This window comes from Schistocerca piceifrons, chromosome 7, assembly GCF_021461385.2.
Source record: "Schistocerca piceifrons isolate TAMUIC-IGC-003096 chromosome 7, iqSchPice1.1, whole genome shotgun sequence".
In the NCBI taxonomy this organism is placed as follows: Eukaryota; Metazoa; Arthropoda; class Insecta; order Orthoptera; family Acrididae; genus Schistocerca; species Schistocerca piceifrons.
Genome location: NC_060144.1, coordinates 209827980 through 209849382, shown reverse-complemented (window position 1 = coordinate 209849382; position 21403 = coordinate 209827980). Strand labels below are relative to the sequence as shown.

The following is a 21403-nucleotide window of genomic DNA, read 5'->3' as shown; positions in this document are numbered from 1 at the left end:
ATTGAAACAAAGAATGGGAAACATCTTTTCCGTACAAATCATTTTACCATTTCTCAAAATTTTCACTTTTAAAATTAGTAAAGGTTTTCAAGTGGTCCAATCAATTCTAAAAACAGATTTTCTGCTCCAATGTTGGGATTCTGAAACATAAATGATGGCCAACTTGGGCTAATATAACAATGAAAACAATCAATTACTGACAAAATTATTTAATTGGATGGATAAAAAATCTACTAACCAAGCAGTGGCAGAACATACAAAAGACAGTTGTAACTGGAAAGCTTTTGGAGCCTGTGGCTCTTTCTTTACGAAGAAGGGTGAAGGAAAAGGACTGGAGAGGTCTAGGAAACAGGTTAGATTTTGGGAAAATCACCCAGAACTGGGGGTCAAGGGAGTCTTACCGTACACGATGAGAAAGAAAGACTGATTGTTGTGGACTGCATCAGACAAGATCTGAAAACCTCAGAGCTTAAAGATGGAAGACAGGGTAGTACACTGACAGAGATTACTGCTTAAACAGCATGTGTGAGTTAATAATATGAGTGAAAAGCGGGTGCATTGTACATAACAGAGGTGGGAGGGAGGCCGTGAAAAATAGTCGGGAAAGGCAATGAAAGATGTAGGAAACTACAACGGAGTGAAGGAAAGAGTAGTTACAGTGAAGAAATGCTGAGTCGGAAGAAATTAACGTAAATTAAGGCCAGGTGGGTGGCAAGAACCAAGGAAATGTGTAGCACTAGCTCCCACCTACGAAGTTATGAGAAACTGGTGTCTGGGGGAAGAATCCAGATAGTGCATGTGGTGAAATAGGCACTGAGGTCATAACTGTCATATTGTAGAGTGCGCTCTGCGACAGGATATTGTGTGTTGCTGGAATATGCCCTCTGCCTATGCCCATTCATCCAGATTGATAACATGGTGGTAGCCATGCTGATATAAAAGACCAAACAGTGTTTACATAACAGCTGGTATGTGACAGTCATTTCACAGGTGGCTCTCCTTTTGATAGTATATGTTTTGCCAGTTGAAGGGCTGGTATAGATGGTGGTAGGAGGATGCAGCAGGGTCGATCACAGGGGTAGGAGCCACAGGGTAGGGAGATGAGTGTAGAAGGAGCATGGGGTCTGGCTAGGATACTAGGAAGATGACAATTAGCTACTCTGTGTGTGTTGGGTAAAATCTCAGAAAGAATTGACCTTATTTCAGGGCATGATGTTAGGAAGGCATGGCCTTGTCGAGGTAGCTGATTAATACATTCAAGACCAGAGTAACAGTGAGAAATTGATTATTTTCATTGTTATATTAGGACATGTGCTCATCATTCCTTCTTATGTAACCCTCTTGTCAGTCTTTGTTGTCTTATCATCTTGTTCAAACTGTCATCTGTTTTCTACCTTATGTGCTAGTCCATTCGTTTATTTTACCACCCAGATTAATCAACACTTTGTTCCTAAATATTTTCTAGTACTGATTTCCATGCAAATAGATGAGTCCATTATTATTTATGAATCTGCGTGTAACAATTTGTTTACAGTGCACTACATTGCAGGGGCTTCTCTTGATCATCTTTCACTGATTTATTTGCAAATTTGACAGCTTTTTTCTTTCCCACCCTCCACTTACTGTGTTTATACATAATTCTTTCACATTTTTGTGTTTGTTTTTTTGTCAAATTGCACTGATCGAATTTCACTGCCATCTCCAACATTACTTTATTTACCAAGCAAGTCGTTTACATTTCTTCTTGTGGTTTACTCTTTCTGTATGCTCAGTTTATAAAGTTTTGTCTCATTTCATGACTTCCCCTATCGATATTTTTCTTTCCCAATCTTTTTTTTTTTTTTTCATATCATAAGGGCCACTTTTCTGGCAAGAGATTCTCACCCACTCATTACCTCTTGCTAACCATTATCTGTTCTCATGATTTTCATACGAATTTTTCTGATTTTTCGAATGTTTTTTCCTTGCTTTTCTGCCACTTAGCTATCTTTTCCACCCTCTGCTTATCTTTTTTTTCCACTCCCACCATTTCTAATGCTACAAACCATCCTCTCTTTCCATGATGAATACTGTCACACATTACATCCATTCTTTTAGGGAACATACTATTGCACTATCAAAACGAAGGTCCCACATTCTGTTTCTTGAAACTTATTTGTCCCTTGGAGTTACTCCCAATGGCCTAACATTGAAAGTTCCTGTTTCTGGATGCAATCCTACCCTACGCCAGGCTCTTTTACAGTTTCAAATACAGCAATCTCTTGCTCTTACCTGGCTAAATCTGTGGCCTATATGCCCCATCAACAAATTTCCACTCTACCAGACTTCTCTCCCTCTACAAAATCCTGCAGTTATCTGCCCTCACGTTTCCTTCAATGGTACCATCTGCCAAGCCAACTTCAATTTGGTTTCCTTTCCTTCAGATGTAATATCCATTGGAAATATCACTTTTCAACCCAATCCCAAAACCTTTCCAACAGCAAACCTGACACTGAATCCTGCCTTGAACAGTTCAGACCACGATCCCAACTTGATCCACCACCACTACCTCAAAATCATCCCTTCCAAGCCTTCCAAGAATTCCTCCAGCATTGCCTCACAACCCTTCCTCGGGTCCCTACGACATTACCCTAACCTGTCCTCTGCAAAACTCCAGGCTCTGTGATTCCTAAAAGCTGGTGACTCCATCATTATCCTCCCAGCAGACAAAGGATCTACCAATGTAGTACTTGACCGAAATGAGGATGTTAGTGAAAGTCTACACCAGCTGTCTGACACCTCTACATAACAGTGTCTGCCATCAACACCCCATCCCTGTGATTTAAACTGACCAGTAGTCCCTCCTTAAAACCTCAGGCCCTTCACAAGGGCTAACACCTTAATCCATAGAACTTCTCATACCACTCAAACCATGCACCCCCACCTTTTACCTTTTTCCTAAAATCCACAAACCAAATCATCCCAGCTGTCCTACAATTGCTGGCTTCAAAGCACCCACTAAACGTACATATTCCTTAGTTGATCAACACCTGCAACCCATAGTACAAAGACTCCTCTCCTACATCAAATATACCAACCATTTCCTAAATTGTCTGAAATCTATGCCCATCCCACTTCCACCACACACCTTACTTGTCACCATTGATGCTACCTCCCTCTAAACCAATCTAAACCAACATCCACAACGTACATGGTCTGTCTGTTGCTGAACATTTCCTCAGTCAGCGCCCACCTGATTCCAAACCTATGACATCCTTCCCACACACATTAATCAACATTATACGAACCAGCAACTCCTTCACCTTTGAGGGGCACACATACAAACAGATCAGGGGTATAGCCACGGGAACCAGGATGGTTCCTTCCTATGCCAACGTTTTCACGGGTTGCTTGGAAGGGGCTTTCCTGGGAGCCACACGTCTTCAGCCCACAGTTTGGTTTAGATACACTGGTGACATCTTTACCATATGGGCTCAGAGTGAGGGTGAGCTACTAAAATTCTTGGAATCTCTGAATACCTCCTCCCAATTAAATTTTAAATTTCCTATTCCGAATCCCATGCCACTTTCATTGATGTTGATCTCGTCCTCACACAAGGCCAGCTACACATTTCCGTCCACATTAAACCTACCAACAAACAACAGTACTTACTTTTGACAGTCATCATCCTTTCCATGTCAAGCGTTCCCTCCCATACAGCCTTGGCATCAGAGGCAATCATATTTGGTCGGATGCAGACTCTTTACAGCAATACACCACCATTCTCACTTTGGCACGCAATTACCCACCCTGCCTAGTTAAAAGGCAGATTTCCTGGACCATCACATCCAATCCTGGTACTGCTAATTCCTCCACAAAACAGCTTCGGAGCACACCATTGATGACTCAGTATTATCCTGGTCTGGAATGTGTTAATCAGCAAATTTGATAGGGGCATGGCTTCCTAAAATCATGCCCTGAAATGAGATCCTGTCTGTCTGAAATTTTGCCCACCACACCTAGAACAGCTTTCCTTCACCCTCCCAATCTCTGCAATATTCTTGTCAGACCTCATGCTCCTTCTGCACCGATCTTCCTACCCTATGGCTCCTATCCCTGCGACCATCCCCGCTGCAAGACTTGCCCTATGCACCCTCCTATCATCCCCTATAGTAGCTCTATCAAAGGGAGAGCCACTTTCAAAATGACACGTCATATACCAGCTACTATGAAAACACTGTTTGGCCTTCTACATCGGTATGACTACCACAAAATTATCAATTAGGATGAATGGGCATTGGCAGAGGGTATATACTGGTAACTCGCAATATCCGGTGGCAGAGCATGCTCTATAACATGGCATTCATGACCTTGGCACCTTGGTCTTCCCTGTGACTTTCCTGACATCTACCCTTTTTCCTAGACCTCTCCAGTCCTTTTCCTTCACCCTCCTTCCTTCCCCTTCATCCCTTCTACCAGAAGAAGGAGCCACTGGTTCCAAAACCTTGCCAATTACAATCGTCTTATGTATGTGTTCACCCATCACTTGGTGGGTAGATTTTTTATCTACCCAATTAAATAATTTTTTATCTATCCAATTAAATAATTTTGTCAACAGTTGATTGTTTTTGTTGTTATTCTGCATTAACTGTTATTTGATCCAGTAAGGTAATGGCCATGACATATATAGAGTAACCAAAGAAACCAGAGATCATTTTTCTGGATGTGCTTCCCGAACTAACTGTTTTCACTGGTTTGGTTCATTATGTAACAACCAAACAACTGACAGTTACTGTTAGTTTTCTGCTGAACATTTAGTCTACAGTTACAATGTTGTATGCTAGTTTGGAGTTTCCTACATCAAATTTGCTGAGCTTTTTTTTTCTTTTTCTTTTACACCAATTGACACTAGACTGTTTTTGAACTTAAGTCATACTGTGCAGAACCCACTAAGAACAACTCTTTTCACAGTTTAATATTCATGCAAAAACTGAATGTTCTGTAGTCTTCAACATGCCTAAGAATGCCTCTGTCTCATGGTAAGTGACCAACATACAGTTACACTGCATTGATCTTCTTCAGTATGCCTGTGTAGAAGTGTGCACTGAAACAGTTAAGTGAGAAATCTCTGCATTACGCATGTTTCTTTGCATCAAAGCCAACTTAGGAAATTTTCTTTGTTTGAGACTGTGTGTACAAGATGTGTGTGCTGATTTGAAGTTCTGGATTCACATATTTCACTGTTCGCATTGCTTCTCCATAATCTTTCACTGACTGTATCAGTATCCATTTGTACTGACATATATTGTGAAATTACTAACATTCACAAGTGTTGCAATAAACTTTCACTGTTACTTTCAATTGTAGGCTTAAACTTGATTGTGCTCTCTTAAAATTTTTGAAATCAGTAGGCCTACCCTTGTTCAAAACAATCATTCTCTAATTTCATTGCATAATTACCTGGGAAACAGGTTATTTTTGAGAATTTTCTGATGCTTATGACACTGTATTTTTGTAAATTACCGTGACAAGTGTTTCGGATATATAACCTATTTTGTAGCAAATCACCATTTTTGCCAAAGAATACATGACCTCTGAATTTCACTGTATATCAATGCAACTAAATGCATGTTTTTGAGCGTTTTCAGAAGCTGCCTTGGTCCTTTCATAATCTATGAGTAATTAGTAGTAAATCAGCATTTGTGATTTAGTTACTGTAGCAGACTTCCAATGACCGTAACATACTGTGTTACATCTAATTTTCCCTTAGAGCGGAGTAGCCCGAAATATTATCTGCATTGATCATAAACCAACTCTGTTTTTGAGTTTGCTAATAACTATAATTAACATCAAAACATTTTAGAAAGCTAATAATTTTTACCACAGCTTTTTGTGTTGTCTTAATAGATAACTTGTTCTGTGCTTTTACTTCAATACTAGGTCAACACATTAAAGGCAATCAGTGGACTTAATTTAGAGTTATTTGTTCACTGCACCAGCCAAAATGCATCCCCACTGTGAATGCTCTTCTCGAACATTGGATGAGTCAGTTGGCTTTGTAAGCAGCTGGAAATAGCCCCGACAACTGTCAAACAATTGGCAGCTGCTGCAAATCCTTGTGCTGGAAGAGCTCCCTAGAGTTGTGTACCACCCGTGATACCAGTACCAGGGGGTATCTCAAGTACTATCCTTTCCTTTGGATCCCATCGCCTCTGCATAAAGTACAGAATCTGTAATTACTCGTCTAGCTGACTGCAAATGGCCTGTCAATGGTAGACCTAGGCATCCCGTACAGGGTGGACTAGGGCTAGGGAGGCCTCGTGGTGTCATACTGATTCTCCTAACCAACAAGTTTGAGGTGCTGTCTTTAACTGAAACAAACTGAGCCAGTGGGGCTCACTTCACCTGTTTTGGGGAAACCAGTTAAGTCAGGTGTCAAGAGGAAACAAACACAGAAGCATAGGGTCTATTAGTTGTCAGCAGTTCAAACATACAACGAATGATGGTATCCCTGAAGGAAATGGCAGCAAAGGACAGGAAAAGACATCAGGTTCACTCAGGATGTATGCCTGGTGGCCTCACTCAACATATTAAAGATGCTATTCCAGCAGCCACTGAGATAACAGGGAGCTACCAACTGCAGAATGTGGTGCACAGTGGAACAAATTAAGCCTGTCATCTGGGCTATGAGGCCATTCTTAGGGTCATTCCAGCAACTGGTAGAGAAGGTTGAGAAGACCAGCCTTGTGCATGGTGCTTCAACGTAGCTCACAATTTGCAACCATGTCCCCAGAACTGCCTCTTGCCCTTTGGTTCAGAGTCAGATGGAGGGACTGAACCCGAGACTTCGAAGGTTCTGTGACAAGCTAGGCTGTGACTTCGTGGACTTCTGCCATGGGATTGAGAGTTGTAGGGTGATCCTAAATGGGCCAGGTGTGTACTATATTTCATAAGCTGCTACTTAGGTACTTGAGTAAAATATTGAAAGAAATGTCTCCCACAGCTGAGAGTATCAAAATCATAATGGTTAACTGCAATAGCATACAGAACAAAGTACCAGAGTTTGAAGTGCTCCTGAAAAGCAGTGAAGTTCACATAATACTAATTCCAGAAAGCTGGTTCAAACATGAAATTGATAGAGTGATTTTTGAGGAAATTGCGGTGTATATCAAAAGGACAGGCAAATAGGAAATGGAAGTTGCGTATTTGCCACAGTAAGCAAGAAACACAAACCCACCAAGATAGATATTGCTTGGGCAAGACTCAGTATCAGGTGAGGGCATAAAATGATAACTGGATCCTTCTATCACCAACCAGATTCCTCTCCTGAAGTAACTAAAGACTTTAGAGTAAAGCTCAGTTCATGTGTACATTAGTTCCCCAGTTATACTGTACTCATTGGTGAAGAGTTTAATCATCCAACAATTAACTGGGAAAATTACAGTTTTGTTAGTGGCAGGTGTGGTAAGACATCCTGCGAAACATTACTAAATGCCTTTCCCAAAACCTACCAAGATCAGATAGACACCACACTCATGATGGAAACATATTTGATCTAATGGCAACAAATAGATCTGGCCTCTCTGAGGATGTCCACATCGAAACCGGTATCAGTGATGATGATGATGCGGTTGTGGCAACAATGATTATCAAAGTACAAAGGAATACTAAACCAAGCAGAAAAAAAGAGATATGTTCAGTAAACTAGTTAAGAAATCAGTAGTGTCATATCTCAATGAGGAACTTGAAACTTTCATCACAGGGCAGAAGCATGTAGAGGAACTATGGCTCAAGTTTAAAAGAATAGTTGACTATGCACTGGATAGACACCCTGAAGTGCCAAAGAAACTGGTATAGGCACGCATATTCAAATACAGAGACATGTAAACAGGCAGAATACGGCACTTTTGATATGCACGGCAATTTCCCCAAAAATCACATATATAAGACAGTAAGTATCTGGCTCAGTTGTTAGATCAGTCACTGCTACTACAATGGCAGGTTATCAAGATTTAAGTGAGTTTGAACATGGTGTTATTGTCGGAGCACGAGCGATGGGACACAGTGTCTCCGAGATAACGATGAAGTGAAGATTTTCCTGTACGATCATTCCACGAGTGGACCATAAATAGCAGGAATCTAGTAAAACATCAAATCTTCAACATCGCTGTGGCCAGAGAAAGACCCTGCAAGAACGGGACTAATGACAGCTGAAGAGAGTCATTTCACGCAACAGAGGTGCAACCCTTCCGCAAATTGCTGCAGATTTCAACGCTGGGCCAGCAACAAGTGTCAGCGCGTGAACCGTTCAGCAAAACGTCATCAATATGGGCTTTCAGAGCCGTAGGCCCACTCGTGTACCATTAATGGCCACATGATACAAAGCTTTACGCCACAAATAGGCCCGTCAACACTGACTGCTAATGACTGGAAACATGTTGCCTGATCGGACCATTTCAAATAATATTGAGCGGATGGATGCGTATGGATATGGAGACAACAACATGAATCCAAGGACCCTGTAAATCAGCAGGGGACTGTTCTAGCTGGTGGAGGCTCTGTAATGGTGTGGGGCATGTGCTGCTGGAGTAATATGGGACCCTTGATACGTATACATACGACTGACAGGTGACACATATGTAAGCATCCTATATAATCACCGGCATCCATTCATGACCGTTGTGCATTCTGATGGACTTGGGCAATTCCAGCAGGACAGAGCAACAACCCATGCATCCAGAATTGCTACACAGTGGCTCCAGGAACATTCTTCTAAGTTTAAACACTTCTGCTGGCCACCAAGCTCCCCAGACATTAACATTATTGAGCATACCTGGGATGTCTTCCAACGTGCTGTTCAAGAGAGATCTCCACCTCCTTGTACTCTTCCAGATTTATGGACTTCCCTGCACGATTTATGGTGTCAATTCACCCCCAGCACTACTTCAGACATTGGTCAAGTCCATTCCACATCATGCCGTGGCGCTTCTGCATGCTCGCAGGGGCCCTATAGGATATTACGCAGGTGTGCCAATTTCTATGGCTCTTCAGTGTATTTACCCAGTAGAACACATCATGAGTGGAAGAAACCTTCAAGGTATACAGTCACAGTAAAGACATTTCTTAAGAAAAAGAGATTACTGGATAATAGATATAAAATAAAGAGCATGGCTATAGATAGAAAGATGCTGAATGAAACAGGTTTGGTTGTCAAAAGAGCAATGTGTGATGCCTTCAATGACTACTGTAGCATAATATTGTCAAATGATCTTTCACAGAACCCAAAGAAATTCAAATGTTCCTTTTACAAAGCAAAACCCAGGAGAATTGCCCCAATTTAATCGTCACTGAAATGATGAATGAAATAAGTATTAGGTTCATAGGTGTTAAAAAACAGATGAAATAATTCAAATTGAACAAAGCTCTGGGGTCTGATGGAATCCGTGTCAAATTCTATACTGAATTTGCAGCCGAGTTAACCCTTCTAACTATAGTGTACCATAGATCCATTGAACAAAAGACCATGCCCAGTTCTTGGAAAAAAACACATGTCAGACCTGTCTACAAGAAGGGTAGTAGAATGGATCCACGAAACTACCATCCAATATCCTTGACATTGATTTGTTGTAGAATCTTAGAACATATTCTGAGCTCAAACACAATGAGCTATCTCAAACAAAATGACCTCCTCAATGCTGAACTGCACAAACCCTGAAAACATTGATCGTCTGAAACCCAACCTGCACTTTTCTCACAAGACATACTGATAGGTTTGGATCAAGGCAGACAGTTAGATGCAGTATTTCTTGATTTCCAAAAGGCATTTGACTGAGTACCACATTTACACTTACTGCCAAAAGTTCAACCAGATGGGGTATCAAGTGAAATTTTTAACTGGATGGAGGACTTTTAGGTAGGGAGGACACAGCATGTTACCATAGATCGATAGTCATCATCAGAGGAGAAGTAACTTCCGCTGTACTTCAGGGAAGTGTATTGGGAGCCTAGCTGTTTATGTTGTACATTAATGACCTTGCAGACAACATTAATAATAAAATGAGGCTTTTTGTAGATGATGATGTAGTGTCTGAAACAAACTGCATAAATATTCAGTCAGATCTTTATAAGATTTCGAAGTGGTGGCAAATTGCTTTAAATGTACAGAAATGTAAAATTGTGCACTTCACAAAAAGAAAAAAAACATAGTATCCTATGGCTATAATATCAATGAGTCACTGCTGAAATTGGCCAGCTCATACAAATACCTGGAGGGTAGCACTTTATAGGGATATGGAATGGAATAATCACATACGCTCAGTTGTCAGTAAAGCAGTTGGTAGACCTCGGTTTATTGATAGAATACTGGAGAAGAGCAATCAGTCTACAAAGGGGATTGCTTACAAATCATTTGTGCAACCAGTTCTAGAATATCACTGAAGTGTGTGGGACTGTTTGGAAATAGGGCTAACAGGGGATACAGAACATATACAAAGAAGGGCAGCACACATGGTCAAAGGTTTGTTTGATCTGTGGGAGTGTGTTACGGAGATACTGAACTGGAAGACTCTTGATGATAGACATAAGCGATCCCTAGAAAGTCTATCAACAAAGTTTCAAAAATCAGCTTTAAATGATGACTATAGAAATATACTACAACCTCCTATGTAATGCTCTCATAAAGATCATGAGAAGATTAGAATAAATACTGTTCACAAAAAGGCATTCAAACAATCATTCTTCCTTCACTCTGTACATGAATGAAATGGAAGGAAACCTTAATAACTGGTACAATGGGATGTACCCTCTGCCATGCACCTCCTGATGGTTTGCAGAGTGTAGGTGTAGATATAGATAATTCACTCATGGGTCCTCTTCAATCACACTGCACAAAGAATCGATATTTTTTTAACCAATTTTGGTAGACATTCACTAAATTCATTACTGATGATAGCAGGATCCTACTGAAATTCTACATAGTGATTGCAAACAGTCTTTTCTGAAGGCGATCGAGTACCAACAGTTGAATGCTGCCAATCAAGGCATTGTCATTGACTCAAGTGAATGGTCCAATAAGACATGCCGAAACCTGTCCTGAATTTTTTTACACAGGAAGAAGGCAACGAAAGAAATCCACTGTCAAAATTTTAGCTGCTAAGATGCACTGCAAGTATTAAAAAAATTAGCTGAAAATTCCCAAATTCATAGCACACCAAACGGCAGTATAAATGTACACCCCTACTGCGCATGTGCAATTAGGCACACACACATCGAGATCTGTGGTACATTTATAAATAGGAAACACGACATAACCTGACCGTAATTTGTAATGGATGTTTCAGGTTACCGTTTGTTGGTAAGTTTCTCTGACACTACAGTACACACTTACTATGCTCTTGAATCAGCCACTCAAGTAACACCTATTACAAATTATCAGTTGCTTTCTGAAGTATTGGTAAGTTCTGACAACACAGATAAAGCTGAATTAATATTTATTGTGCTTTCATAAGGCACGCCTGCTAATTGTAACTTTTTTTCCTTCCAGTTTCACAGTAATGTGGAATCCAATTAACGTTCTCAGTTTAGCAATGATGAAGTATGTAGAATGTGGTTTCCAGTCGAAATCACCTACTTCTCCTAAGGACGTACATATGTGTCATTCATTCATTCAAATGATATCAACATTTTTTTTGAAATTGTGGATATGTTAGAAGAAATAGGAAATAACTGTGACAATTCCATGAGTTGTGGTTCGGAAGATGTCGGTTGTGCCAGCAACAGTTCTGAAGACGAATACATTCCAAGCCTTTTTTTGTACTTTCAGTGATAAAGAAAAGATAGTGAAATATTGGTTAAACGAAGGATGATGATGTCTGGTTTGTGGGGTGCTCAACTTTGCTCAGTCCAATCTCACCACTTTCATGAATGATGATGGAATGATGAGGGCAACACAAACACCCAGTCATCTCGAGGCAGGAGAAAATCCCTGACCCCGCCGGCAACCGAACCCAGGACCCCGTGCTCGGGAAGCAAGAACGCGACCATGAAACCATGAAATGCAGACTTAAATGAAGGAGGGAAAAAACAATAAGTTATGCACTGTGCAAAGGCATTTTTGTTTTGTAAAATCAGAGTGTGAACTGTACAAATGGAAGAATGAATTACACGAAGTAAGAAATATGCACCAAACAGAAACCCGAAACCATCTGAATAAAAAACTATTTGAAAGATTTAGAACTACTCAGAAGAGGCTATGCACTGTTATCAATGGAGATCTACCAGACTGGGCCCTCCGAATTGCATCTGACATAAACATTGCTAATTTCCAGGCTTCGTCAACCTGGCTACACAGGTTCAAGAAATCATACAGAATCGGAAGTCGCAAAATTACCAAGTTTACATCACATAAATGTATAGAGCAGCTGTCAGTGGCAGACAATGCTATAGAGGGATTCATAGCTGATGTAAAGACGAAACTTGCTCTAATCCCCACAACTGCTGTTTATAATGCTGATCACACAGGTTTTGTAAAAGAACTGCGTGCACACCGCACTTTATCATTTCGGGGTGAAAAAAATATGAATCGGTTGCCCAATCAATGAATGCAATGACACATTCATGCACGATAATGCCAGTGATAAGTTTGAGTGGTTTACTATTTCTGTAGCTGTGCATCTGTCTTCAAGAACTACAAGGCAAATTAGCACCAAAAATAAAAAATGAAGTGTTTGGTTGCAAAAATATTCTAATCAACATATCAAAATCTGGAAAAATGGGAAACAATAATTTTAACATTTCATTCAAAACGTATTCCTACCAGCTGCAGAAGCTAATTCATTGCTTTTGTTGGATTCATGGTCTGGACATAACAATGCCTCTCTTTCTGTGGAGGATGATGAGAAATCTGTAGATGTAATGCGGATTCCTGGAACTACTAGTGCGATTCAACCTCTCGATAAAGAATTTTTTCGACAGTAGAAAGCATTTTTCAGGAAATTATCAGACAACATAATTTCCAATACCTCTCTCTCATTTCTGGTTATCAGCAGAAAAGTATTCTTATGCTCCAGTCATTTGTGCATTACCAGTTTTCTTCACCACACTTTACGAATGTGATCAAGTATGCCTGGTACACAGCACAACATCGAGAACAATGGCTGGTTCAATTTCAGACTCCATTCCAGTTCTGTCTAAGGAAAACCAGTGTTTACTGCAAAGTGCCTGACTGCATCAATTTTTCCTTTGTCCGAGGTGCCTGGTGCAAAAAAAATGTTTGTTACTACAAGTCCTCATTGATGGAAGTCGACTGTTACACCAAAAATTGCCATGATTTTAATATCTCTGCTAGCCACTTTTATCAGAATGACATGTGCAAGAATTGAACTGTTGATATGAAGTTATTCAAAACAAATGTTTGTATAGTTTAAACCACGTTTTCACCAGAACAAACAAGCTAACAAGCATGAGCAAAAGAGAATTCTGTCAGGTGTACCCAGTAGGCCTCTTGCAGGTCTTTCAACTGGATGCTACAGCAGCTGCTTACATGTCCCTAACCTTCCCAGTTACCTAATCGGAAAATGGAGGCCAGCAGTTTACCGTGGAATCCCAACTACATGTCTATCGTGGCCACTCCAACATCTGTGACAAGTGAATGCTCGGTTAAAAATCATAGTGCAAAAGTTGTGGTCTGAACAAGATTTGATTCCGCGCTCTCTGGATCGTGAAGTGTGCACTTTGCCACAAGACCGTTTTTGTTTTACGAAAATGGAAATGAAGTACCATGCTCCTTGACATAGGATAGGGAAATGACGTGGGAGACCCACATGCCATACTGGGCAAGGTCCTAATGGAGGTGGTTTACCGTTGCCTTTCTCCGACCGTAACAGGGATGAATGACGATAATGAAGACAACACAACAACACTCAGTCATCTCGGGGCAGGTGAAAATCCTTGATCCCGCTGGGAATCGAACCCGGGACCCTGTGTTCGAGAAGCGAGAACGCTACCCCGAACTGTGGACTTTTGTTTTAGGAAAAACTGAAAAAAGAATGTGACCATTAGATCTTACATGCGTAGTGAAAACGCTGGCTGTGTCACCTCTTGAGATGATGCTCGATGTCAGTAATTAGTGTTCTGTTCATAAATCTCCCCTCAATGGTAATGAGGAGACAGGGAAAAATGGCAGCTGACAAACAAGGAAAATTTTGGACCAGTGCTAAGGAGAGATGGAGATGCAATTCTACGTAAAGTGTATGATCTCCACACGTCACACTTCCATACACACTGAGGCATTTAAATACTTCTTTCTCTGTCAAGAACAGTGTGCTTGCCAAGCAAAATAATCCTCACTGAATAGCAAAGTTTCACATTGTGGCTCTAACAAGATAGAGTTGTATCCTGTATGGTGAATGTTAAAACTAAAAACTAATAATACAGCATTCATAGGCAATGTTTGCTGCATCACGTTCTCTTCTGTTCCCTCTAGTATAAACAATTATACCCATATACAAGGGAATGGTAGCAAATTTCCTGCAAATTCTCATTCGCACATGTTTGCTCCCATTCGCTCCACTATAAACCGAGCTTTAGGTGCTTAAAATTGCTGTCTGTGAACCCCAGATAATTCCACTAAGCAGCACTGCTTAACTGATTTGCTGAGTTGTGGGCTAGGGGGGCAGGGCTATACAAACTACTGTTATAAATTGTTATTCGTGTGGGGACTTGCAATGCCTCTTAGCAGCTAAAATTTTGGCGGTGCATTTCTTTCATTATCTTCTTCCTGTATAAAAAATTTCAGAGTAGGTTTCGACATGTCTTGTTGGCTCATTCCCTTGTCAGTCCTAAGTCATGAAATGTCATGCAGTTAATTCCTTCATATGAAATTTTTGTTTTTCCCCAAGACTGCTCTTTAAAATGTGCCAAATTTCTCTGTTGTCATTATTTTAACAATAAGAAGTGACAAATTTTAAAACAATAGTATTGTCACATCCCAACAGCATCATCGGTTGGACATTTGTAAAAATTTAAAATTCGAATCGTATGTTGAGCTATAGGAAGGACTGCATTCTAGGGAAAAAATAATGATGATGATGATGATGATAATAATAATAATAATAATAATAATAGGAATACAACAACAAGATGCACTGCCTTAGAGAGAGATATGAAGAATGTAAAGGAAAACTAAGATTATCTCTTGTTCTCCATAACCAGCAGACCATTGTGATGAATGATGAACTATCCGAAATATCAGTATTAATTGTTATTCCATTGTCACCTCCAAATTAGTTCATGTACCTGGTCTCTCTCTCTCTCTCTCTCTCTCTCTCTCTCTCTCTCTCTCTCTCTGTCTCTCTCCCCAGGCTTTTCCATTCCTTTGACATCTATGTGTATGGCACTTCCTATCTTTCTCCCACTTTCCACCTTTTACGTTGATGACATAATTTTAGAGCATTCCACAATATTTTTAAACAGCCCTACTCCAACTGTTTCCTGTTTTTGGTGTCCAATGCCTTCTCTAGTACAAATATTACTCCTACATTTAGTTACATTAACTTCGTTCAGCAACATAAGAGAAATTCAAGAAATAAATTGTTGGGGTTATTAATTATAAAATGTCTGAAATTCTCACATGATTACACATATAAATTTATAGATTTAATGAACTTTGATGAACTTACATTCTGGCTCGATGAAACAGAAGATGCTGGAAAACCTAAGGAGGCATCATCTGGGATGGTACCAAAAATTTTCATCAGTTTTGTAATGTAGCTTGCAATATCCCATAACAGAACACAATTACTCTCACGTCCCACAGAACGGCAGTTTCGTTGATAGACATTACATACGGCTACAAGTTCTCGGACGTGATCCAATGCTGTTCGTGTGTCTATATTGTCTGGCAAACCAAACAGAAAAAGTATTGTGATATAATAATTTCTTTATTTCATTTGCAGAAATAGAGTAAAGTTGGGCAAGACATGATCATACTTCTATACAGAATAAATAAGTTTTCATACTGTCAAACAACAGAAAATCTGGGATGGAATAACCAAAGTAGCATTACAATAGATTGGCACTCATCACGCAGAGAACCCACTGTGCAGTATACAGCAACATTCAAGAACAGATTATTGGATATTACTTAGCTATTGCACCAAGTCTTTCATCGGACATAGAAACAATGCTAAAGCCTGAGTAAATGAAGTAAAGTACATATGCAGATTTGTTCAATGGCTATCCAATACTGATCTGGTGTTTCGTGTAGCACAAGCTATGACACTCGATTCATGTCACCTCCAATTTCATAGAACTCTGCCGTACTGACCACCACTGGCTACCTGGGTTTCTTTCTTCTTTTACTTGCCTTAACAAAGATACCTCAACTAAAAACAAAGCAAAGGCTAGAAAGATAATCACTCACAACATAGAAAAGGCATTGTGTGGCAGGAAGGTAACAAAGCAAGCACAGCTACACTTTCATCATACTACAACCAGTCTGGTCAGACTAAGATGAGGGGTTGTATTCAGTGGAGTAGGTGAGGTGAATAAGGAAGAGGGAGAATGAAAATGGGAGGGGCACAGTAAGGAGTAAGAAAGTTGAGGAACAGAAATGGAAGAAGGCAGGACAGGAACATGGCACCAGAGAGAGATCATCCTGACGCAGAAAGGGCTGGTAGTATGCAGCACAGAATGGATGACAGGAACAGGGTTGGAGGAAGACAGAATCCTCCCCACCTCATCAAAAGGGGAGTTCTGCCACTCATGAAACCTACAAACTATCAAGGTACTTCCAACCTCATGGGTTATATTCATGTGAAAAACCCAGGTACATGAACTGTACCGTTAACCTACCCAGCACATTATATTTGTATTCCATGAGAAACAAGGCCACCTGTTAAAGCAGCTGCATCAAAATCAATTATGTTGCAACTTATGCACAACCTTTTATGTGGACCACCACTGACAGCAGTCCATTAGAATGAATGATGTTGAACATCTAGTGACATAAAATGTCACTGAGCACAACTGAAATGGCTGCTTCAGAACTCCTAAATTCCAGAACACTGCTGACCCCTTTCCACAAAAATTCACCTTCTCTGAATCACACAGATGGGAAGCGTCCATCTCACTTTATCCATCCCTGCAATCCTTGGCTTTTACCTGCCCTTCACCCATGTAAACCTGTTTCTGCCCCTTTCCCTTCATTATGTCCCTGGCCGCAACTTTTCCTCCTCACTACATTCCTCTGCACTTTCACATTTGTTTGATTCATACGTCAAGGAATCTCTCTCTCTCTCTCTCTCTCTCTCTCTCTCTCTCTCTCTCTGTGTGTGTGTGTGTGTGTGTGTGTGTGTGTGTGTGTGTGTGTGTGTGTGTGAGCGCGCGCAGGAGGGGGGGGTTGCACACGCCTAAATTTTCCAACCTTAGCTAGCATCTTCCAATTATTTTGGACAAGCCTATCTAGAGTTCAGTGCTTCTACCACATGAGCGTTGCTCTTACTCATTTCACTGTTTCTATTCCATCTGAGATTTTCAGTACCGTATATTATCATCTTAAAAGAACAAAAGAATACAAAAATTAACAAAATCTTGCTCAAAAAAGAATGCAGATACAGGCCATAATCACATTTACTTGGTCTGTTGAGATGAAAAAGCAAGCAACAATAAATTTAAAACACTAATTACAGGACAAGACCAGATTTTTATAACAATGAGGAAAAACTTCATCCAGAAAAATTTTCATGCAATGAAAGAATTTATTTATCCACAACAAGTTTTAGTTTACTGCTCATCTTCATAGGGCAGCATTCATTTACTACTCATAAAAAAAGCATGCTAACTTCTGAAGATGTCATTAGGCCTAAAACTGGTTTCAGAGATATAATAAATTCACCACAAGTAATTGGGTAGATTGCAGTGTTTTCTTTCTGTTAAAGTTCCACAAACTTCTCAAGCCATTATGAACAAAGTAACAATCAGAAAACTTCTCTAAACAGACTGTTGCTCAAAGGTTTTGCATGTCAAAGAATGCTGCCACATTTGAAATGTTCCATATATTCTCCATTTTAGCAGATACAAGCACTAGCTTAGTTCCTAAAACAATAATGAAGTATTTCCTCTCAAAATATACGTCAATAATTGTAAATATGAACAGAAAATATAACCTACCATACAAACAACTAAAAACTTACCACACAAAGCGGCATGCACTCCATCTCTTGTTGCCAAGAATCTTTCACTGAGTGAGTGCTCTTCCTCTCTCCATTTTTGGAAGGAATCCAAATTTGTTTCTGCGAGAGTGCAACGACTCATATCTTTCACAGTGAGGAAAAACTCCTGAGGAGAATGAAAATTATTTTTATTGTGCATACAAATTAAAGTTCCAGAATGAATCAACATTTTGTAGCATAGTGCCTGTCGTTATGGAACTTTCCGATAGACTAAAATTGTGTTGCACTGGGTCTCTAACAAAGAACCTTGCTTTTGCAGGCAATGCTCTTACAGATAGAGCTATTTAAGCAAAACTCACGATGACACTGTTTCAATTCTACCAGTACCTCATCCATTTTACGACTCTAAATTATTATTATTATTATTATTATTATTATTATTCTGGGAATGACTGCTAGGCCATGACTACTGATTTCTCTGTTGACATCCTTTTTTTTTTTCCTTCCATGAGTGCTAGTCTAGTAAGCTATGCAGGAGGACTTCTGTGAAGGGTGGAAAACGGAAGAGGTGTACTATCACAAGAGAAGCTGTAAGGGTGGATAATGCGTTGCACTTGGATAGGTCAACCAGGAGGAGCATTGCCCTAGAAAGACTAGGTCCAGATTAGAGGCATAGTCCCATACAGTATCAAAACTACAGTTTTCAACATCAATCTTGTCAACTTCTGCAGCTGAATGGTCAGAGAAGACCCAAATTTTATCTCCTCCCACTACTAATGATTATTTCTTGGTGGGAAGACAAACAGGTCGCCTCCCTGTTATGAGAAAAACTATGGCATTACTTTAAGGCAGCAATTTTAAAAGATGATGTTAATTACAAAGAGAGCTGTGTATTAACCACACATTCATCCAATACATTTTAGGAAGTAAATGAAGTTCTAGTTCATTGGCAGAGGTCGATACAAAATTAATTTAAGGACTTTAAACGTGTGTTTCACTTATGAGCAATGAAACACATTCTTCACAAAGCAAGTGTTTCACTTAGGTACAGCAAGACATATACATCGCAAGGCTAAAAAAGAAAGCATTTTTAACATTGCAGTGCATTCTTTTCATGTGACCAAGCTTCACTACTCCTCCCACCCTGGCTGTTACATTTCATTCGGGAGCTGTATGGGGTCATAATCATTCTGATTTACAGAGATAAAACAGTTTGTGTAGCTATGCCACTGCATTATAGTGTCAACTGGACATGGGTTGTAGACATGACACTGCTGTATAGCAATTAATGATCATTATTCCATATTGGATTCTCTAAATTTAATGTAGACTCTGAATGGCGGAAATGACTAAGGGTGCCCTATGTAAGTTAAAACAATCAGAAATTGTTGAATCAGAGTATTAGGCAATTACTGACTGACTCAAGAGAAAAAAAATAATATAAGGGAGTTGGGTAAGACTGACATTGTGAAAGCAGCAGAGAAATAACTTAGTGAAAGAAAAAGCCCAGTAGAAATTCTTTGACAACAAAGAAGATGCTGAAATTAAACTTCATAAGGAGAACATATAAAAATTAATCATGTGAAAAGGAACACTGATGTTTAAAATAAAGAGAGATTTTCAAAATGTGCAAACTGGCAAAGCAGCAATGACTAGGCTGGTAGAAGTGCAAAGTTGTATAAGCACACCTGTATGACTGTAGAAAAGATAGAAGCTGCATAAAGAAACCTTCAGAGATAAGAGAAGCTGCTGTATGAAAGCAACAATCATTGATGATTACAATGTCTGAAGGGCACTGTATTGTGAAGATGCAGACACTGTATAAACACAGACATTGTAACCACCTATGACGTATCCATGACTCAGTGAGCTCAAATGGCTATTTAATATCTGTCTTTGTGTGCAGCTATCATGAACTGTGTGAGCATGAAGGTTGTGACTATGTGGCATGTGGAAGTTTGGATCTGCTCAGCATGCTCCAATAGCTCAAGTGGTCAAGGTGACTGCTCATGATAAGCAGGAAATCTGGGTTCAAGTCCCAGTCTGGCACAAAATTTTCGTGTGTTGCCAACAGCTGACATCAAGACATAGTCAGAGAATGTGAATCTATTTCGTAATGAACACCAACAATCACATAGAAAATCACTGCTAAGCAAAGAAAAGAAAAAAAAGGTGAGAGGGATATGTGAAGGACTGTATAAAGCAAAGAACACAATGGGCTGTATAAAGCAAAGAAGACAATATTATGGAAAGGTAAGAGGAAGTGGATGAAACCGAGAAAGAGGACACAACAGCATTAGGAGATGTTGATAGAGCCAAGGGCCAAAGTCGGCCGAGCCCCAAAGTCAACGAACAGGGTGAAGAAACATTGACAAGAAAGATGCAAAATAATGCAAAGGTTATCCAAAGAGTTGTTAGGTACCATAAATAAACTCTATTGCTCATCTTTCCCCTCCACCCCAAGTCTCCTAAAAAGGCAATGTTTCGTGACTTGATACAAGCAACTGAAGTGACACACACACACACACACACACACACACACACACACACACACACACACACACAAAGAGAGAGAGAGAGAGAGAGAGAGAGAGAGAGAGCGGGGGAGGGGGGGGGGGCACTGAGCAAAACCTGCCATTAGGTATTATTTCTGTACTGTTTCACAATCGGAGACAAAGACTCTTTCATCAGAGAACATAGATTACAATCTCAGATTCTCAAAACCAAATCGCAAATTGATATTTGACAGTTACGTTTACTAGTACTACACAAGCTGAAAGACCATGATGCTCCACAGATACAAAGCTCCTCACTGCCATGGAGAAAATATTGTTTTCCTGATACTATTAAATTATATTAATTATTTACTTACATTAAGCATCTTCTCATATTGTGCAGCCATTTCCATGGTATTACAACTGTAATCCAATGTGTCTTTCCATGAATGTAGAAGAAAAGCAAATCTCAGTTGTCTTGCTGAATGTTTCTTCAAAGCATCGCGTATTGTTACAAAATTCTTCAAAGATTTTGACATTTTGCAGCCAGCAATCGTTAAATGACCTGAATGTAGAAAATATCGGACCCAGTGACTATTGTCATAGTAGGCCTACAACACAAACAGAAACTGTTGTATTAACAAATGATGGAAGTTATGAAACAAATATATGTACAGACATACATTGATCCACCAGCACATCATGACCACTGACCCACCATCAATATACACGTGTCCGGGCGATAGCAGTGTCACCTGG

At 39.9% G+C, this 21403-nt stretch overlaps 1 protein-coding gene across 4 annotated transcripts in view; it reads right to left on the bottom strand.

Annotated features, from left to right (window-relative positions):
- LOC124804597 (cysteine--tRNA ligase, cytoplasmic) overlaps positions 1 to 21403 on the bottom strand; it is an 83312-nt gene that overhangs the window by 19748 nt on the left and 42161 nt on the right. For all 4 annotated transcript variants that reach the window (XM_047264787.1, XM_047264788.1, XM_047264789.1 and 1 more), the window contains exons 7-9: positions 21022 to 21255; positions 18171 to 18315; positions 15657 to 15874 (exon numbers count right to left, since the gene is read on the bottom strand). In XM_047264787.1, the coding sequence (XP_047120743.1) occupies positions 15657 to 15874; positions 18171 to 18315; positions 21022 to 21255 (597 nt within the window). The remainder of the gene's footprint in view (positions 1 to 15656; positions 15875 to 18170; positions 18316 to 21021; positions 21256 to 21403) is intronic.